Source organism: Salvelinus alpinus, chromosome 27, assembly GCF_045679555.1.
Source record: "Salvelinus alpinus chromosome 27, SLU_Salpinus.1, whole genome shotgun sequence".
Classification (NCBI taxonomy): domain Eukaryota; kingdom Metazoa; phylum Chordata; class Actinopteri; order Salmoniformes; family Salmonidae; genus Salvelinus; species Salvelinus alpinus.
The window spans coordinates 41,969,663-41,988,291 of NC_092112.1; the positions used below are offsets into that span (position 1 = coordinate 41,969,663).

General features: G+C 43.6%; 1 protein-coding gene across 4 annotated transcripts in view; it reads left to right on the forward strand.

Annotated features, from left to right (window-relative positions):
* LOC139556583 (MAM domain-containing glycosylphosphatidylinositol anchor protein 2-like) overlaps positions 1–13,473 on the forward strand; it is a 362,908-nt gene extending 349,435 nt beyond the window's left edge. For all 4 annotated transcript variants that reach the window (XM_071370710.1, XM_071370711.1, XM_071370712.1 and 1 more), the window contains exons 16-18: positions 6,994–7,124; positions 7,257–7,356; positions 8,706–13,473. In XM_071370710.1, the coding sequence (XP_071226811.1) occupies positions 6,994–7,124; positions 7,257–7,356; positions 8,706–8,794 (320 nt within the window). In that variant the 3' untranslated portion in view covers positions 8,795–13,473. The remainder of the gene's footprint in view (positions 1–6,993; positions 7,125–7,256; positions 7,357–8,705) is intronic.
* Positions 13,474–18,629: the final 5,156 nt, after the last annotated feature.

The window sequence follows — 18,629 nt, forward strand, 5'->3', positions numbered from 1 at the left end:
TACATTTGCAAAAATTTTAATTTTTAACTGTTTTTGCTTCGTCATTATGTTGTATTGTGTGTAGATTGTTGAGGGAAAAATAAATGCAAACCATTTTAGAATAAGGCTGTAACGTAACAACATGTGGACAAAAGTCAAGGGCTCTGAATACTTTCCAAATACACTGTACACACACACACACACCTTCCCTGTGGAGAGCGATATGCTTACCCTACCCTAGTGGAATGGACATGTGGGGATGGCCATGTGGTGTTGGCTCCAAACATCTGGAGTGTGGTAGGAATGGGGAGAGAGGGAGGAAAGGAGGTGGGCAATGGGGGTCAGTGTGGAGATGAGAGATCCTCCAACGCTCGGCCGAGGTTGAGTAGGCCGTGACATTTCCAATTTGCTCAGATTGATCGCCAGCCAAGCCCCACTCTCCATCTCCTCCATCCACCCCTCACCCGTCTGTGTTGGAGCTCAGGCCCATAGCCCAGGCCAAGGCCTGTTATGATGAATGGGCCGAATGTCAAGGGCTGGAGACACACTCAGACATTTCCTCCCTCCGCCTTGTTGCTAGTATTGTGCTAGTATCTCTCTCTCGCTCTCTCTCTCTGAGAGGAATTCTTCTCTCTCTCTCTCTGAGAGGAATTCTCTCTCTCTGAGAGGAATTCTCTCTCTCTCTCTGAGAGGAATTCTTCTCTCTCTCTCTGAGAGGAATTCTTCTCTCTCTCCCTGAGAGGAATTCTTCTCTCTCTCTCTGAGAGGGATTCTATTCTCTCTCTCTGAGAGGGATTCTATTCTCTGCTGGTAAGGAATGTGGAATGTTTGTTTGGAACATTTGGAATCCACAACCCAGGAAATGTTGAGCTAAATGTTGTACTTACTGCCACTGATTAAATATTAGGAGTTTCCAACCAACATCCCCTGTATGTAACTCGCACTAGCACGCTTCATTGGCCAAGTGGAGCCGTTCACACCCTTGTTGCATTGATATTTAGTCTATATGTAAGGCTTTATCACAACAGATCCATAGGAACAGACATTCACTCTCGAAAAGTGGGTATTTGTGTTACCTTGACTGTTGTTCTGTGTGTTGTTCCCAGTGACTCACAGCAGAGTTGTGCCTCTGCTCTGTAGATCAGCGGTTCAGATTTACTTAATAAAGAGTTAGTTCGCTCACCCTCAGTTTAGAGAGTGTGGTGGCAGAAAGAGAGACTCGGAGATTAGAGAGAGAATGTGTGAAAGAGAAAAAGGGAGAGCGAGGCTCTCCAAATTTTGCTAACTGTCCGTTAGCTAGCTACCTGGGAGAAGGTCAAAACGAATTACTGAAGCACACTTCAAAGTTTGCCTTTGCAGCTGGTGTCACGTTTGTTTACAGGATTAAGTCCCAGAGTACACACACACACACATGCTGTACACACACACACACACACCAAAGAGTCTCTTTTATGTGGAGCTTAGCAAAGTGGCCAGGGGATCAGGCCTGTTTCATTCATTAGTACTCCTCTGTAGCTCAGTTGATAGAGCATGGTTCTTGCAATGACAGGATAGTGGGATCGATTCCTGCTACCACCCACACTTGAAACAGACCAAATCATCTACTGAGGGGCATATTTTATTAGCTAGGAGTGCTAATTCTATATGTGCTCTGTGTAGCTTTCTATAGAGCTGAGCTCTTTCTGGGTGGATTTAATGGGAAGTGTCCAGTAGTTATAGAGGATTTAATCCTACCCTGTATTAAACTGTTTATCCCTTTGGGGTTTACTGTTGTGAGTCTATAGAAAAGGGATTCTCCCAAATGGAATTCTTAGGAGTGGACAGATGGAGAATTAATTGAAAGATCCTTTCCCTCCTTTTCTTCAGAATACCGCATTAAAAGCCTTATACACTACATTCAGTTCTGTGACGCCAGTAAGGAATATCGCGGCGCATTTGCTCATCTGTATTATATAGGCTGTCCTTGCGACTAGTGGAAAGAAAGAAGTTACTTCAACGTTTCTTCAGTATTAGTCTGCAACAGCTCCAAATGCACGGACAGAGAGTGCAGAATATGCTTGTAGGGAATGCAGGAGTTGCCTGGAGAGCTGCATTCGTAACACACACGCACCTACAGTACAGGAGACATCACTACACTACCTACAGTAGAGTACATTACAGTGCAGGGAGTTCAAAGACACTGTCAGCCAGGCTGACACCAGCTCAGCCAGATCCCCGTCCTCTCTCATGTAAACACTTCAACATACCCTCCCTTTCTCTCCTCTGCCATGTAAAACGCCTCAACACACCCACTCTCCTCTCCTTTTAAATATCAAAATAGGGTCACGGGCCAAAACAGTTTGGGAACCATCGCCATACAGTAAGCTGATGACGAAGCTAATAGACAAAGGACAGGACATATAGCTCTCTCTCTCTCAGAAGTGTACATAGTGGCCTGTACGTTAACACCATGACGCCTCAATCAGACCGACAGCGTCAGTGCATACCATTTTGCGTAGCTACACATGCATCTACCATCTACCATACAAGTTGATGCATACATCTATCCAATGTATATATCCATACAGAACGCACTGCAACTGCCTCTGCAACGCAATGCTGCGAGGCAAACGCAGCGTTCCCATCGGAAATGAATGTACTTCTAGTGTACTGAAACGCATTGATGCTGTCGATGCTGTCGATCTGATCAATGCATGAAGGAATCATCTGCAGAGGAGCTGTAATGTTCACTTGAGTTCTGTTTAGTTATAAGGAACAGGTCAGCTTTCAACTGTTGCTGCTCATTGGCCTCATTGGCTCACTGTTCCTGCTCATTGGCTGCTCATTGGCCACCCCTCATAGCCTGGGTCCTCTCTAGGTTTCTTCCTAGGTTTTGGTCTTTCTAGGGAGTTTTTCTTAGCAACCGTGCTTCTACACCTGCATTGCTTGCTGTTTGGGGTTATAGGCTGGGTTTCTGTACAGCACTTTGAGATATCAGCTAATGTACGAAGGGCTATATAAATACATTTGATTTGATTTGTATTGAAACCTGTTCTCAAGGCGTATAAATTGAAATGTACCGACTTGAAGTTGTTGTTTTTTTAAAACAAGAATTCTCTTCACTTATCGGCCATTAGTTTTTAATTAAACTTTATTGTTACGTTTTTGAAAATAATTCATTGTCACATGGCAGAACCTTGGAATGAATAAATGTAACAAATTCATACGATCCCCAGTGAACATTTGCCACCACTCAACACCAGTTTTCTGCTCAGAAGACATGGATTTAGATTTCAGAAGGCAGAGATTAATTCTAAGTGAATTCCACCTCAAGACACCAGTTAGATCCTCCACTCTTAAACTGGCATTGAAGATCAAGTTACAGGGCATTCAGAAAGTATTCATACCCCGTGGCTTATTCCACGTTTTGTTGTTACAGCCTGAATTCAAAATGGTTTAAATTGAATTTTTTTCTCACCCATCTACGAACAATATGCCATAACAAATACTTTGTATTTTTATACAAATCAATACTTTGTAGAAGCACCTTTGGCAGTGATTACAGCTGTGAGTCTTTTTGGGTAAGTCTCTAAGAGCAACATTTGCCCATTATTCTATTCAAAATTCTTCGAGCCTTGTCAAATTGGTTGTTGATCATTGCTTTACAACCATTTTCAGGTCTTGCCATAGATGTTCAAGTAGATTTAAGTCAATTGTAACTCTGCCACTGTTACATACACAGTCTTCTTGGTAAGCAACTCCAGTGTAGATTTGGCCTTGTGTTTTAGATTGCTTTGCCATATTTTTTGCAGTATTACTTTAGTCCCTTGTTGCAAACAGGATGCATGCTTTGGAATATTTGTATTCTGTACAGGCTTTTCACTGTGTCAATTAGGTTAAAATTGTGGAGTAACCTACAATGTTGTTGATCTATCCTCAGTTTTCTATCACAACCATTAAACTCTGTAAATGTTTTAAAATCAATCCCTGAGTGGTTCCCTTCCTCTCCAGCAACTGAGTTAGGAAGAACGCCTGTATCTTATTAGTGACTGGGTGTATGGATACACCATCTAAACTGCAATTATTCACTTCACCATGCTCAAATATTCAAGGTCGGCTTTTTGAATAGGTGCCCTTCTTTGCAAGGCATTGAATCTGTGTTTGAAATGTACTGCTCGACTGAGAGACCTTACAGATAATTGTATCTGTGTGATACAGAGTGTCATTCAAACATCATGTTAAACACTATTATTGCATACAAAGTCCATGCAACTTATTATGTGACTTGTTAAGCAAATGTTTACTGAATTTAGACTTGCCATAACAAAGGGGTTGAATACTTATTTACTCAAGACATTTCCGCTTTTGTAACAATTTCTAAAAACATAATTCCACTTTGATATTATGGGTTATTGTGTGTTGGCCAGTGACCAGAAATCTCAATCAAATCAAATTTAAATTCAGGCTGTAACACAACAACAAAAATGTAAACGTCAACAGGTGTGAATACTTTCTGAAGGCACTGTATGTGCTCGGTCAAGCGCTCAATATTGAGGATTTGGGAGTTTAGGAAGCAGTCAAATGTATTGTCTCCTTATTAGGAGTAAAGAGAATTATTGTAAAAAAAAAAGACAACTTCAAGTCAGTACATTTCAATCATTTGTACACATTGAAAACAGGTTCAAATTCAAATGAGCAGCAACAGTTCTTTATAACTAAATAGAACTCAACTGAACATTACAGGTGCAGATGATTCCCTCATGCATCTATCAGATCAACAGCCTCGTTGTGTTTTGGTACACCAGAAGTACATTCATTTCCAATGGAACGCTGCGTTTGCCTCGCAGCATAGCATTGCAGAGGCAGTTACAGTGCGTTCTGTGTGGATATATACGTTGGATGTATCCAACGTTTGCATCAACTTGTATGGTAGATACATCTCAGCCATGCTCAAGGTCCTAAATTATATCATAACCACCATCGATAAAAGACATTACTGTGCAGCCGTATTCATTGACCTGGCCAAGGCTTTCGACTCTGTCAATCACCACATTCTTATTGGCAGACTCAACAGCCTTGGTTTCTCAAATGATTGCCTCGCCTGGTTTACCAACTACTTCTCTGATAGAGTTCAGTGTGGCAAATCGGAGGGCCTGTTGTCCGGACCTCTGGCAGTCTCTATGGGGGTGCCACAGGGTTCAATTCTCGGGCCGACTTTCTTCTCTGTATACATCAATGATGTCGCTCTTACTGCTGGTAATTCTCTGATCCACCTCTACGCTGACGACACCATTCTGTATACTTCTGGCCCTTCTTTGGACACTGTGTTAACTAACCTCCAGACGAGCTTCAATGCCATACAACTCTCCTTCCGTAGCCTCCAACTGCTCTTAAATGCAAGTATAACTAAATGCATGCTCTTCAACCGATCACACCTGCATCACTACTCTGGACGGCTCTGACTTAGAATATGTGGATAACTACAAATACCTAGGTGTCTGGTTAGACTGTAAACTCTCCTTCCAGACTCACATTAAGCATCTCCAATCCAAAATTAAATCTAGAATCGGCTTCCTATTTCACAACAAAGCATCCTTCACTCATGCTGCCAAACATACCCTCTTAAAACTGACCATCCTACCGATCCTCGACTTTGGCGATGTCATTTACAAAATAACCTCCAACACTCTACGAAACAAATTGGATGCAGTCTATCACAGTGCCATCTGTTTTGTCACCAAAGCCCCATATACTACCCACCACTGCGACCTGTATGCTCTCGTTGGCTGGCCCTCGCTTCACTCTCGTCGCCAAACCCACTGGCTCCAGGTCATCTACAAGTCTCTGCTAGGTAGCCCCGCCTTATTTCAGCTCCCTGGTCAACATAGCAGCACCCACTCGTAGCACGCGCTCCAGCAGGTATATCTCACTGGTCACCCCCAAAGCCAATTCCTCCTTTGGCCGCCTTTCCTTCCAGTTCTCTGCTGCCAATGACTGGAACGAACTGCAAAAATCGCTGAAGCTGGAGACTCATATCTCCCTCACTAGCTTTAAGCACCAGCTGTCAGAGCAGCTCACAGATCACTGCACCTGTACATCTGTAAACAGCCTATCCAACTACCTCATCCCCATACTGTATTTATTTATTTATCTTGCTCCTTTGCACTCCAGTATCTCTACTTGCACATTCATCTTATGCACATCTACCATTCCAGTGTTTAATTGGTATATTGTAATTACTTCGCCACCATGGCCTATTTATTGCCTTAACTCCCTTATCTTACCTCATTTGCACACACTTTATATTGACTTTTTTTTCTTTCTTTTTTCTACTGTATTATTGAATGTATGTTTTGTTTATTCCATGTGTAACTCTGTGTTGTTGTATATGTCGAACTGCTATGCTTTATCTTGGCCAGGTCGCAGTTGCAAATGAGAACTTGTTCTCAACTAACCGACCTGGTTAAATAAAGGTGAAATAAATAAATAAATAAAGATAGTAGATACATGCGTTCAGTATAGCTGCAAAGCTACACAAAATGGTATGCAATGACGCTGTCGATCTGATTGAGGTGTCATAGCGTTAAAAAGATGTAGAAGATGGGACTAGCAAAAAGGTTGTGGGTTCGATTCTTTTGCGTGTCTTCATGTGTTAGCTGTAAGTCACTTGAGATAAAAGTATCTGCTGAATGACAATGATATTGAATATCGGTCGGTCGATGTTACTTTAAGTTAAGGGTTGGCCTAAGCATCTGTTGAAAAAACAATATTCTGATTCATGCTGTGATATAGAACCGGTAAAAGCCCTTGAGCTGATTATTGGCAGCATTTGACCTTTTGAACCTTTCTGACTGTGTCTGGCCATATCTGATCGTGTTGTCTATTTCCTTTAGGGACCCTGAAAAGCTCGCTGCAATATTACATTATGGATGATGCTTATTGGCAATGCTTGACCGGATCTGACCCTAACCGTGTGTGATCGTCTCTGATCGTTTTTGACCGTGTGTGACCATGTGGCCTCTTTCTAATCTGTAGGGACCCTAAACGCTTTCCTGAGACAGAAGGGTCAGACAGCGGCCGAGGGGCCTGCGTGGTCGCTGAGCGGTAACCAAGGCGACCGCTGGAAACAGGCCAAAGTCAGCATCCACCCAACCGCCTCTTTCCAGGTGAGTAAGATTGGACATGTGATTGGACGATTCAGGAGTCAGTAATGAGACGAATCCTAACTTAAAGTCGATGCCTATAACTGCAATATATCTCTATCTCTCCCTCCATCTTTCTCTTTTCCCCCACCTCAGGTGGTGCTGGAGGGTATCCGAGGTCCGGGCATCGAGGGGGACATCGCAATCGATGACGTCACCCTTGAGGAGGGAGAGTGTCGAGATCTACCCCCCATTAGTAAGAACATAAACACAGAAGGAGGAGTTTATCCCTAATTGCTGATCTATGGATAGTTGAATGTTTAACACCCCGATGGATAAGATAAGGATTTGGGAGAGGGTAAACTCATTGTAGAAATGTGACTATGACTTCTAGAGGCAGAACCAAGGTCAGTTCTGAAGTCAGTTAGGATTTGGGGGTAGATAGATGAATCTGATTGTAATCTGTGCTCTCTCTCTCTGCCTATGAGGAGGAGCACATCTACCTGGCAGCTAGCCTCTCTCTAGTAATAAAAAAAAACCTGTGGATGTTGCCATAGCAACGGGGCCGTAATCACATGAATGATAGCAGTCCAGACGGAACGGAGCGACAGACCGCAGGGAGTGGAGCCCCGTAATTGCAGAATGAGGGGAACAAACCGAGAGAGTAAGGGAAAATAGAAAAACGGGCCTGCAATTGACGAGGCGGCCATATTGGCAAGTTAGGAGGGGGAGGACTATGTTCCTCACGGCAGGAGGGAGAGGATCTCTGGTTAAAGATTGGTTCTAAATGGACCTGTTACACACACATACACCGTTCTTTTTTCTTTGTCGTTTTGTACTTTTCATTTTCCGTTTATTTCTTTTTTCCCCATCTGGTTTCATTTACGCAGAAAATTGGAGAACGGGCAATAAACTTGTTAGTTTGAATTTCAGTTTAGATTACAGATTGAAGGGTGCTTGATTGTTTTTATATGAATTTAATAAAGGGAAACACTTAGGTACAATTGTTACGGACCTCTCTAATGTGATATTGCTTTTTCATCAAATGAATACATTCATAACAATGCAGCTATGAATATGATTTTGAGCATAGACTGGTCACTATTTCATCTACATCTACCATGTAAAACAGAAAAATGTACAATGTCAAGTATAACTCCAGGAAGAATATCTTAATAAACTAAAGTAAACGAAACACTATCTAGTCATTATACTTCCGAGACCAACAGATCCAATGCAAGTCGTTTCAGACAGTGTGCTGTGCATTTGTCTGCAGTGAATCTGGTGCCATTATCATTCAGATCAGTTTAATCACTTCATTAGTAGTTAAAGAGTTAGTCACCCAGGTCGGGGACAGTCTCTAACTCTCTCCCTACATAATGGATTTACCATCGCTCACCGTGAATCTTACATGATCCTCACTGCCGCCGTGGAAAAGGCATGCGTTTTAATAAAATGTCTTATAATGTATCGTTTTGACTTCGCCTGGATATTGTTTCTGGAGATATTTTGGGGAGGAAATTCAAAATTGGGATTTCAGGGTCAGGATGACATCAACTGTTGTTAAACGTCTTATAATTCTGTCTCTGTCTCTGCCCCCTTCAGATCTCAGATCCTCAGCCCCGCCCACGTCCACCCATATATGGCCGCTGAGTGTCACCTTGGCGATGACCTTCCTGTGGGGTCGAAGGTGACCCTGCCCTGCGTCGTATGGCGGAGGCGAACGGTCTGACCCGGCCTCGGCACCGACCTCGACCCTGGCGTCTGTGTTCTTGTACCCTCAGCATCCAATCACCAAAGATTCAAGTATTTAGAAGGCGGCAGCGAGGTGTTCCAAACACAGACCACCACCGAGGGCCCAAAAAATACCACATAAATAGTAATAAAAGAAGATTCACAATTTTTTTTTTAAGAGACAACTTTTCCAGAAAATTGCTCCCCAATCGCAGGATTGTGAGCACATTTACGAGCGCAAAGCCAGGTGTTGTGACGCCTGGACTTTAGTGGGAGTGTTCACTATCGCATTGGGGTAACTATTTGTAAAGCACAAGGACAATTTTGCCAGTCAATTAGGAAACTTGAATTGAAAGGTGTGGAGGAATTGAGAAATTGTTGAACATTTTGAGGAACAAAATAACTTTTCCTGGGCTTAACAAAACACATGGAATCAAAGATTTTCTGTGTTTTATCTTATCCTCATTAAGTTGCACCTGATGCGCATCATGGACACTTTTCTCTCTGCCCAGTCACCCTCACCTGACCTCCACACCTTGACATGTCTCTCTCTCGGCTTGGTGCTGTACTGTAGAAAACAGAAACTCTGACAATGTTTAGTTATCCATCCCAGTTCCCTCTCCCCTCTTGCCCAGTAGCTGCCTAAGTATTTCACAACACTGTGCTCACTAGTCCAAGGTATCTGAGACCAGGAATGCATGCCCAAGGTATGTGGAGCAGAGAGGAGGAGATGGGTAGGTGAGAGAGTTGAAGAAGGTTAGGGCAGAGAGGTGGCGAGGGGTAGAGGATAGAGTTGAAGGGGGGTGGGGCAGAGAGGTGGAGAGGGGTAGGAGAAAGAGTTGAAGAGGGGTAGGGCAGAGGTAGAGAGGGGTAGGAGAAGAGTTGAAGAGGGGTAGGGCAGAGAGGTGGAGAGGGGGAGGAAGAGCTTTGGGGTTAGTACAGATTAAGAATATAGGGTGGTGGAGGTCTGTAGCAGTCAGATAGGGATGGGTGCAGATGGACAGACAGACAGACATACTGACGTCCAAGGCAATGTGGAAGGCAGTGGCATAGTGGATGAGAGAAGTAGAGGATGGAGACCAGAGGGGAAGGAGTGGAGAGGAGGAGTAGAGGATGGAGACCAGAGGGGAAGGAGTGGAGAGGAGGAGTAGAGGATGGAGACCAGAGGGGAAGGAGTGGTGAGGAGGAGTAGAGGATGGAGACCAGAGGGGAAGGAGTGGTGAGGAGGAGTAGAGGATGGAGACCAGAGGGGAAGGAGTGGTGAGGAGGAGTAGAGGATGGAGACCAGAGGGGAAGGAGTGGTGAGGAGGAGTAGAGGATGGAGACCAGAGGGGAAGGAGTGGAGAGGAGTAGAGGATGGAGACCAGGGGGGAAGGAGTGGAGAGGAGGAGTAGAGGATGGAGACCAGAGGGGAAGGAGTGGTGAGGAGGAGTAGAGGATGGAGACCAGAGGGGAAGGAGTGGAGAGGAGGAGTAGAGGATGGAGACCAGAGGGGAAGGAGTGGAGAGGAGGAGTAGAGGATGTAGTCCAGAGGGGAAGGAGTGGAGAGGAGGAGTATAGAGACCAGAGGGGAAGGAGTGGAGAGGAGTAGTAGAGGATGGAGACCAGAGGGGAAGGAGTGAAGAGGAGGAGGATGGAGACCAGAGGGGAAGGAGTGGAGACCAGAGGGGAAGGAGTGAAGAGGAGGAGTAGAGGATGGAGACCAGAGGGGAAGGAGTGAAGCGGAGGAGGATGAAGACCAGATGGGAAGGAGTGTTGAGGAGGAGTAGAGGATGGAGACCAGAGGGAAAGGGTGGAAGACAGATGAGAAGAGAGGTTCTCTGGTCTTCACCAGCCAACAGGCCGACCCCTGCAGCTGAGGAACAGAAGCCACTTTCTGCCATGAAACAAAGTGCCTTCCGATTACAAACAGAACAGACCGAATTGCGAACCGGAATGGTAACATCAAACACACCAATGATGGTGATGATGTTTCCTCTGCTGTCACTCATGATGGGCTATTTTTGACATGTTTCTTTTGACCCACAAGTGCTGGTGGGAGGCACACTTGCCCAGAGGGATTCAGTTCAAGTCGTGTGTGTGCCTGCATGTGTGAGTGTGTGTTTTAGGGAAAGGATGGTGGAGGAAAGTCAGGCAGACCGGGGGGGGGGCATAGGTCACATGACTATTGCAAGTGGTCACAAACCAGGCAGTTGTGGCTGTTTTTTTAAAAAGGAGTTAGTGAAAATGCCGAGACTGGGTAAAAACAATGGACTACAAAGGGAGGAGGAGACTGTGGAGCTTCTCAGAAAGACAGTCAGAGATCACATACTGTAAGAGGACAAAGACACTCGCTATCGATCGATTGCTTCGCTCTTTCCGAAAGCGACTCCATCTCAGCCGAACAGACCTTTTTTAACGAAAAGAACAGAACTATTGTTAAATAAACCATTGTGTTGTACAGGGAGGGGGGTAGGACGTGGCGACTGCAGGCTCTACGTTAGACGGAAATAAAGTACGCTCGCCCTCCACACACCTCCATCCTTTACATCCAACAATGTGTGAGAAAAAGATGAATAATGATGATAATAATAATATTGATATTTTATTACTCTAGCGAAAATGTTTCTCTGCTTTTACACAAACTGTGAAGATTGACTGTGGAAGAGCTACCTAAGACCCTCCATTACCTTAACTAGCTGGTTTTTAAAAACAACATATTGTAAAAAATAAATTTTAAAAAAGACTAAAAGAAATTGAGAAAAAAATCCGTACATTGTTGGTTATAAAAAAAAAAAAACATTTAAGGACTTGTTGGTCTGGTTTCTTATATTTTTTCTGTTGGGAAAACTATCTGACTTTTGACTTCCTTTTATCTTCTTGTTGTCTCCCTTGCATTGCTGAAGTATCAAAAACCGACGATGGAAACATAAGCTAAACCTATTTGGTAGTTGTATAACTTGTACATGTAAAGAAGCTCTATTATAAAGGTTTATGATCAATGTTTTATGTTGAACAACTGGAAGCACAACATATAAGCTCTCAACATATAAAATGCAGTATATATGGCACATATACCGTATGTGACCTGCTCAGACGAAGTCAGGCTTGTAGACCCCCAAGAAACACATTACACAATCATCGATTACGTTGACATTCACACAGTGTTACCCACCCAAAGAACACCAATGCAAAGAAACGATGTGGAAAAACGACCAGTCCCAGACGTTGTAGAACGAGTCTTACGAGACAATAAAGGACAAAGAATTTGGTTGGTATTGCGACTTTTTATGGCGCAGAAAATGTGTTGTGATGAGAAGACGTAGTACTGGAAGTATAAGCCTGGTTTGGTCCGAGCGGGTTGTGTACAGGTACGGGCATATGCAGTGTACAATAGGTGTGATGAGAAACAGATACATGTAAAGAAAAAATATCATACATAACTAAACAGAGCAGAATGATAGGCAGCCATTGTAGAGCATTAATAACCTCGTCTCATATTGTGTATGTTTTACTAGGACATTATAACATTCACATGTACTGTCAATGGTGTAGAGTGGTCGTGTTCATGGGAAGAGGGAATTATTTCCTTTTTTTTGGTGCCCAGATCATATTGAATGTATATGAAAAATGAGGGTGCCATAATAAATCTTTGTTTGGAGGCCTACCTACACCCTTTATAAAATACACGTTCACAGATATGCTACAGTTGGTCATCTCCAGAAAATAATCCGTAGCGTTTTGCCACGCCCCATGTTGTTGACCTCCGAAACTTTTATGGCTTTCATTGAGGAACCAACTTCATTGATTTCCTCTGACCTGGACACAGTCACTGTACTTGGCAATCTAACCACATACTGTATTGTACTCAAACAACTAATGACATGTTTTAAATTCAATAACAAGTCCCAAGTATATGTTGGTTTAATATCCATGTGCTTTATTTTCATTTTGTGGGATAGGCTGGAATAAGAAGTGTACTAAAGTGACCCTACGTTTCGCTCTACTTCCCGAGTAAGGAACTGTGTTATGTTGAGCTCTGACAACTTTTTGTTCTTGGCATCCTTGTAAGCACTTTATTGTCCATCATAACAGAAGGGCTTTGTCACGTTGTGCCATTCTTCACCAGGTGTTAATTTTATTACATCCCAATAATATAACATTTCACAGGAAGTGGCAACCCTTACCTGCATCGCTTCCTGTCACAATCGGTTTATGACCTTGGGGTGTATCTGAAGTTGCTTCCTCCTCTTGTCTTCTCTCCTTAAACTGCTCTAAAAACACCCTAGGCTAAGTGGAAGCAACCTGATGGATATTTGGGAATTGGAATTTTGAACATGTCACTATGTTTTCCTTTCAGTGAAGAATGACCAAAGGAGACGAGGAGAGGAAGCCATTGAATTGCTACAGAAGAGTACTGAAGAGATAAAATGCTGTATTGTAAGTGCTGTTTCTAAGAGCTGTGTAACGATTATGTTTCCTATCTTGTACTGTGCCAACTCCTTGTAATAATAACAACCTGTCATTCTTCTCTGTTCTGTGCTTTATTTATATATATAATTAGGCTTCTTTTTCACTGTATTTCTTTGGATCTATCACCAATTTTTTTGTGCCATACCTGCAACTAATGCTAAAATAAATAAAAAATATATTTTATGTTCGGGTTGTTGAATTAGTCCTGTTCTGGGAATGGGAGATGGGCACGCCTGTTTGTACGTATCTGCTGCATGTGTATATTCCTGAACAAGCACAATATTGTGTTGTCATTAGTCCCTGAACGTCCTCTCTTCTCCTCGACGCACAGGTTTGATCTCGACACCTTCGTCCCGGCAGTTTGCTGTCTCGCAGATGCCCACTTATTCTTCCGGTGATCACTTGTCTTCAACTCAAAAGAATGGAAACAAAAAGCTTTTGTGTTCTGTGCAAATTGTTCTTTTTACAGAGTGGTCCTGCACTTTTTGTGGAGCTGCCTACCGCTGAGATCAGCTATAAGCAGGGGGCAGCCTGTCTGACTGCTTGGGGGTTAGCCAGGAGACTCTTCATCCAGCCCTCAGAGACAGGAGAGAGTGAGTGATAGTGATGAAAAGGACTGTGGAGAGGGAGATGAATTGAAGAATAACAAAAGGCTTACTATGAAGTGAGAGCTTGGATGAGAGAAGTTTTTAGCCCACAGCGCCCCAAGAAGTCCTTTATGGAGTATCTGTCGAAATACCACACATCCTCAATTTGGCATTCAGTGTATAACCCACTACTGCCATGTTGTGTTTGCAATAAAACGAATTCATGTTTAAAGCAGGGAAAACATTTTTCTCTATAATTGCAGGAATCCCGTTTAGGCATCTCCTGTCAGATAAATTACACGGATGTGTTTGGGAAGTTGTATACAGAAAGAGAGCATTGCTGTTGGGTAGAGAAACTACTCTCATCATGAACACAGTACATGTCCTCATAAAACAGGCTCAGGTTCATTTAGCATCGCGTTACATACAGCACGGGTCAAAAGTTTGGATTGGACATACCTACTCATTCAAGGTTTCATTCTTGATTTTTATTCTCGAATAAAAGTGAAAACAAACTGTGAAATGACACATATGGAATCATGTAGTAACTACAAAAGTGTTAAACAAATCAAAATATATGTTATATTCTTCAAAGTAACCACTATTTTCCTTGATGACAGCTTTGCACACTCTTGGCATTCTCTCAACCAGCTTCACCTGGAATGTTTTCCCATCAGTCTTGAAGGAGTTCCCACATATGCTGAGCACTTGTTGGCTACTTTTCCTTCACTCTGCGGTCCAACTCATCCCAAACCATCTCAATTGGGTTGAGGTCAGGTGATTGTGGAGGCCAGGTCATCTGATGCAGCATTCCATCACTCTCCTTCTTGGTCAAATAGCCCTTACACAGCCTGGAGGTGTGTTGGGTCATTGTCCTGTTGAAAAACAAATGATAGTCCCACTAAGCGCCAACCAGATGGGATGGCATATTGCTGCAGAATGCTGTGGTAGCCATGCTGGTTAAGTGTGCCTTGAATTCTAAATAAATCCCAGACAGTGTCACCAGCAAAGCACCCCCACACCACCTCCTCCATGCTTCACGGTGGGAACCACACATGCAGAGATCATCCGTTCACCTACTCTGCGTCACACAAAGACACGGCGGTTGGAACCAAAAATCGCAAATTTGGACTCATCAGACCAAAGGACAGATTTCCACCGGTCTAATGTCCATTGCTCGTGTTTCTTGGCCCAAGAAAGTCTCTTCTTCTTATTGGTGTCCTTTAGTAGTGGTTTCTTTGCCGCAATTCGACCATGAACGCATGATTCACGCAGTCCCCTCTGAACAGTTGACGTTGAGATGTGTCTGTTACTTGAACTGTGAAGCATTTATTTGGGCTGCAATCTGAGGCTGGTAACTCTAATGAACTTATCCTCTGCAGCAGAGGTAACTCTGGCTTTTCCTTTCCTGTGGCTGTCCTCATGAGAGCCAGTTTCATTATAGCGCTTGATGCTTGATGTTTTGTCCGTGTCCCCACAAAACATGTGTTAGCCGGGTCCTCATAAGCAATGTTTTGTCCGTGTCCCCACAAAACATGTGTTAGCCGGGTCCTCATAAGCAATGTTTTGTCCGTGTCCCCACAAAACGTGTTAGCCGGGTCCTCATAAGTGATGTTTTGTCCGTGTCCCCATAAAACATGTGTTAGCCGGGTCCTCATAAGAGATGTTTTGTCCGTGTCCCCATAAAACATGTGTTAGCCGGGTCCTCATAAGAGATGTTTTGTCCGTGTCCCCATAAAACATGTGTTAGCCGGGTCCTCATAAGAGATGTTTTGTCCGTGTCCCCATAAAACATGTGTTAGCCGGGTCCTCATAAGTGATGTTTTGTCCGTGTCCCCATAAAACATGTGTTAGCCGGGTCCTCATAAGAGATGTTTTGTCCGTGTCCCCACAAAACATGTGTTAGCCGGGTCCTCATAAGAGATGTTTTGTCCGTGTCCCCACAAAACATGTGTTAGCCGGGTCCTCATAAGAGATGTTTTGGTCGTGTCCCCATAAGGCTGGTTGTTCGTGAGAGCTAGTGCATCTTGCCTATTGTTTTGTTGTTGTACGTGATGCCCTGTATGGGGGAACAGTGGGAGAGCGTTGTATTGTTTTATGAGATGCAGGGGTTTGACATCTGTCTCCCTCTGCCTCCAGGCTACCCTCAGGCTGCCCTGAGATTTCCAGGCCGCTATGGACGTGTGTGTTGCGTACGTGTGTGTGTGTGCATGTGTGTGCTTGCATGTGTGTATGAGAGAAAGAGAGAATGTTTGTTTGGGCAGATTTTCCTACACAGATTCATACATATAATTGATATATTGCATACACTTACAGTATCCAGTACTATCACATCTGTATAAACAGCCCAGTGGGTAAAGCTGTTTGAAAGGATGTGGTGTAAATCACGTGGTCACAATGGTGTTGTTTCAACCAGTTTTGGCAGCAGGTTCAGGCCTCAGGAAAGGCCTAGGTTTTTGATCCATTTTGTTTGAATGCTACGACCAGTTATCTTGAGGGTCTTGTGTTACATCCTGCGGGATCTCTATATGAAGGCATTTATTTCACACAGTGTTTTAAAGCTACTAAGGTAAAGGTGTCGCCTTTATGATCTTGTTTTATCCCCTGCGTGGCCTCCATATAGTGTTACAAACCTCCTTTGTCCGGATGACAAGTTACTCTCATAAAAAAAATATATATTGTTTCTGCTGCTGATAACCCTCGGTAGCATATGCCCTTTAAAATCCTAAGCACTTTCCTCTCTCTCTTCCCCCAGCCCAGCCCACAGATTGACCCCGTAGATCCACATTAGAATGCACACCTGGTATCTTATCCCGGCGAACAATGCCATTTTACATTACATTATATTCCCCTCTCTCCTTGCGATGCACCGCGACAGTGCTTTGTTTACATGGCTACCGTTGGCTTCCTGGGCGGAGGGGAAAATGTCATGGAATGTTAATGGGCCTCTAATGTCTCTCTGAAGGGGGCTAGCTGCGTCAGTCAATCCGAATCTATTCAGCCGTACCAGCTGTCTGTCAAAGTCAGTCAAGCCCAGCATCCAGACGATCATGTCTGATGCAACCTCGGTATTGACACGCTATGAAGGGCAATTTTGATCTGTTTTCCATCAACGGGCATCAGCTTGTGTTACGTTTGCCAGCGATTTTGTCATTTGCATTCAGTCGGGAGTGATTTAAGGAGATTAAGGACGAGCTTAGACATGTCAACGTCTTTTTGGATATCCATTAGAACTAAAAGCAGGGCAGGAGTTAGGAGTTTGGATTTGATTTGAGGTGAGTTAGGGCTCTTGTTGCCTCTGAATTTTTTTGTTGTTTTGTCTGTGCCCTGATATGTGTTTTAAAATGGGTTTCAAATTTGTCAAAAAGGCAGATCAACTTTAAGACCATCCACTAGAACAGTGTGCACAAACAACAATATGTAACACAGCTGTTTGGTCTTGTATACCAAAGTCACACAGGCAATCCACAAACATCCCAGCAGCATAGCTAAAGTTGGTCCCATCCCCTTTCTTCATCACCTACATCTCAATTTACCAACAGTCTGTTCCAAAACAGTCTTAAAGTAACTCTGTAATTATTAATTCTTCCATTATGAGTTATTACACCACACTCTCCATACATCATGAGCTCCTGTCACTCAAACACACACACACACACTCTCTTTCTCAACCCGTGGCCCTAAGACTTGCCTGTCCGCTCATGGGTGATGTGACATAAATGAATCCGTCTCATGTGGAGCCATCTCACCTCAGCAATGTTGACACAAAACTTCAACCTGAATTATTAAACCATCGATTCCGTCGGAGGGGTAGCCAGCCCCCCACCCCGTGCCTCCCTGACACTCCACGACCCACCACGCGTAACTAGGACTTTTGATCAGAAAGCGGGGCCCGACGGCATGAGCAACACAGGCATCTGTGCTTGTATTCACAAAGCGTGTCAGAGTAGGAAAAGTGGCGTGTCCACTTAAGGGGGCGGCCTTAACATTTTGAACCTTAATCGTTGCAGGGTGGATTTCTTTCAAAATAATTACGATGATTCAACACATTGAATGCTTCGGCTTAGGTTTGGTACATTTCCCTGTTCAAATAAATGATTAATCAATTCCAAAAGTTACAGTGTTCGCATTCACGGTCAGAATTTTACAGTCTCCAGCGAAAGTCTATACACTCTAACTTTCTTTCTCTATGTGGAGTAGGATGTGTAGATCTGTAGGAAAAAATATAGAATGTAATCCCTTTTTAGATGTAATTTTGAGGCACCAAAATGTGAAGACTGTGCAAGGGGTGTGTAGACATTCACTAGGTATTGAAGCAAATTCAGCGAATTCCCAACATTGACTCAAACCCTGGTCCAGTGACTGTCAAGCCAACACCTTAACAATTACGCCAACAGGTCGCTAGGTGTTGGTCGCTACATTACCCCCTTCCTTCGGGAGAGCGTGTCTCCACGGTTATCTATATCAAGTCCCTCACGTGTACATGCCTCTCCGGTGGCCGCCCTTGCTCCTTCCCACTTCTGACACCAATGTAACAAAATGGTGACTGCCTTGACAATGGAACTCTAGTAGGCTCTTTGGTATCACATGAACTTACAGTGCCTTCGGAAAGTATTCAGACCCCTTGACTTCTAACACATTTTGTTAGGCTACAGCGTTATTCTAAAATTGATTAACTGATTAAATTTAATCTACACACAATATAGTGACAAAGCAAAAACAGATTTTTAGACATTTTGGCAAATTTATTAAAGAT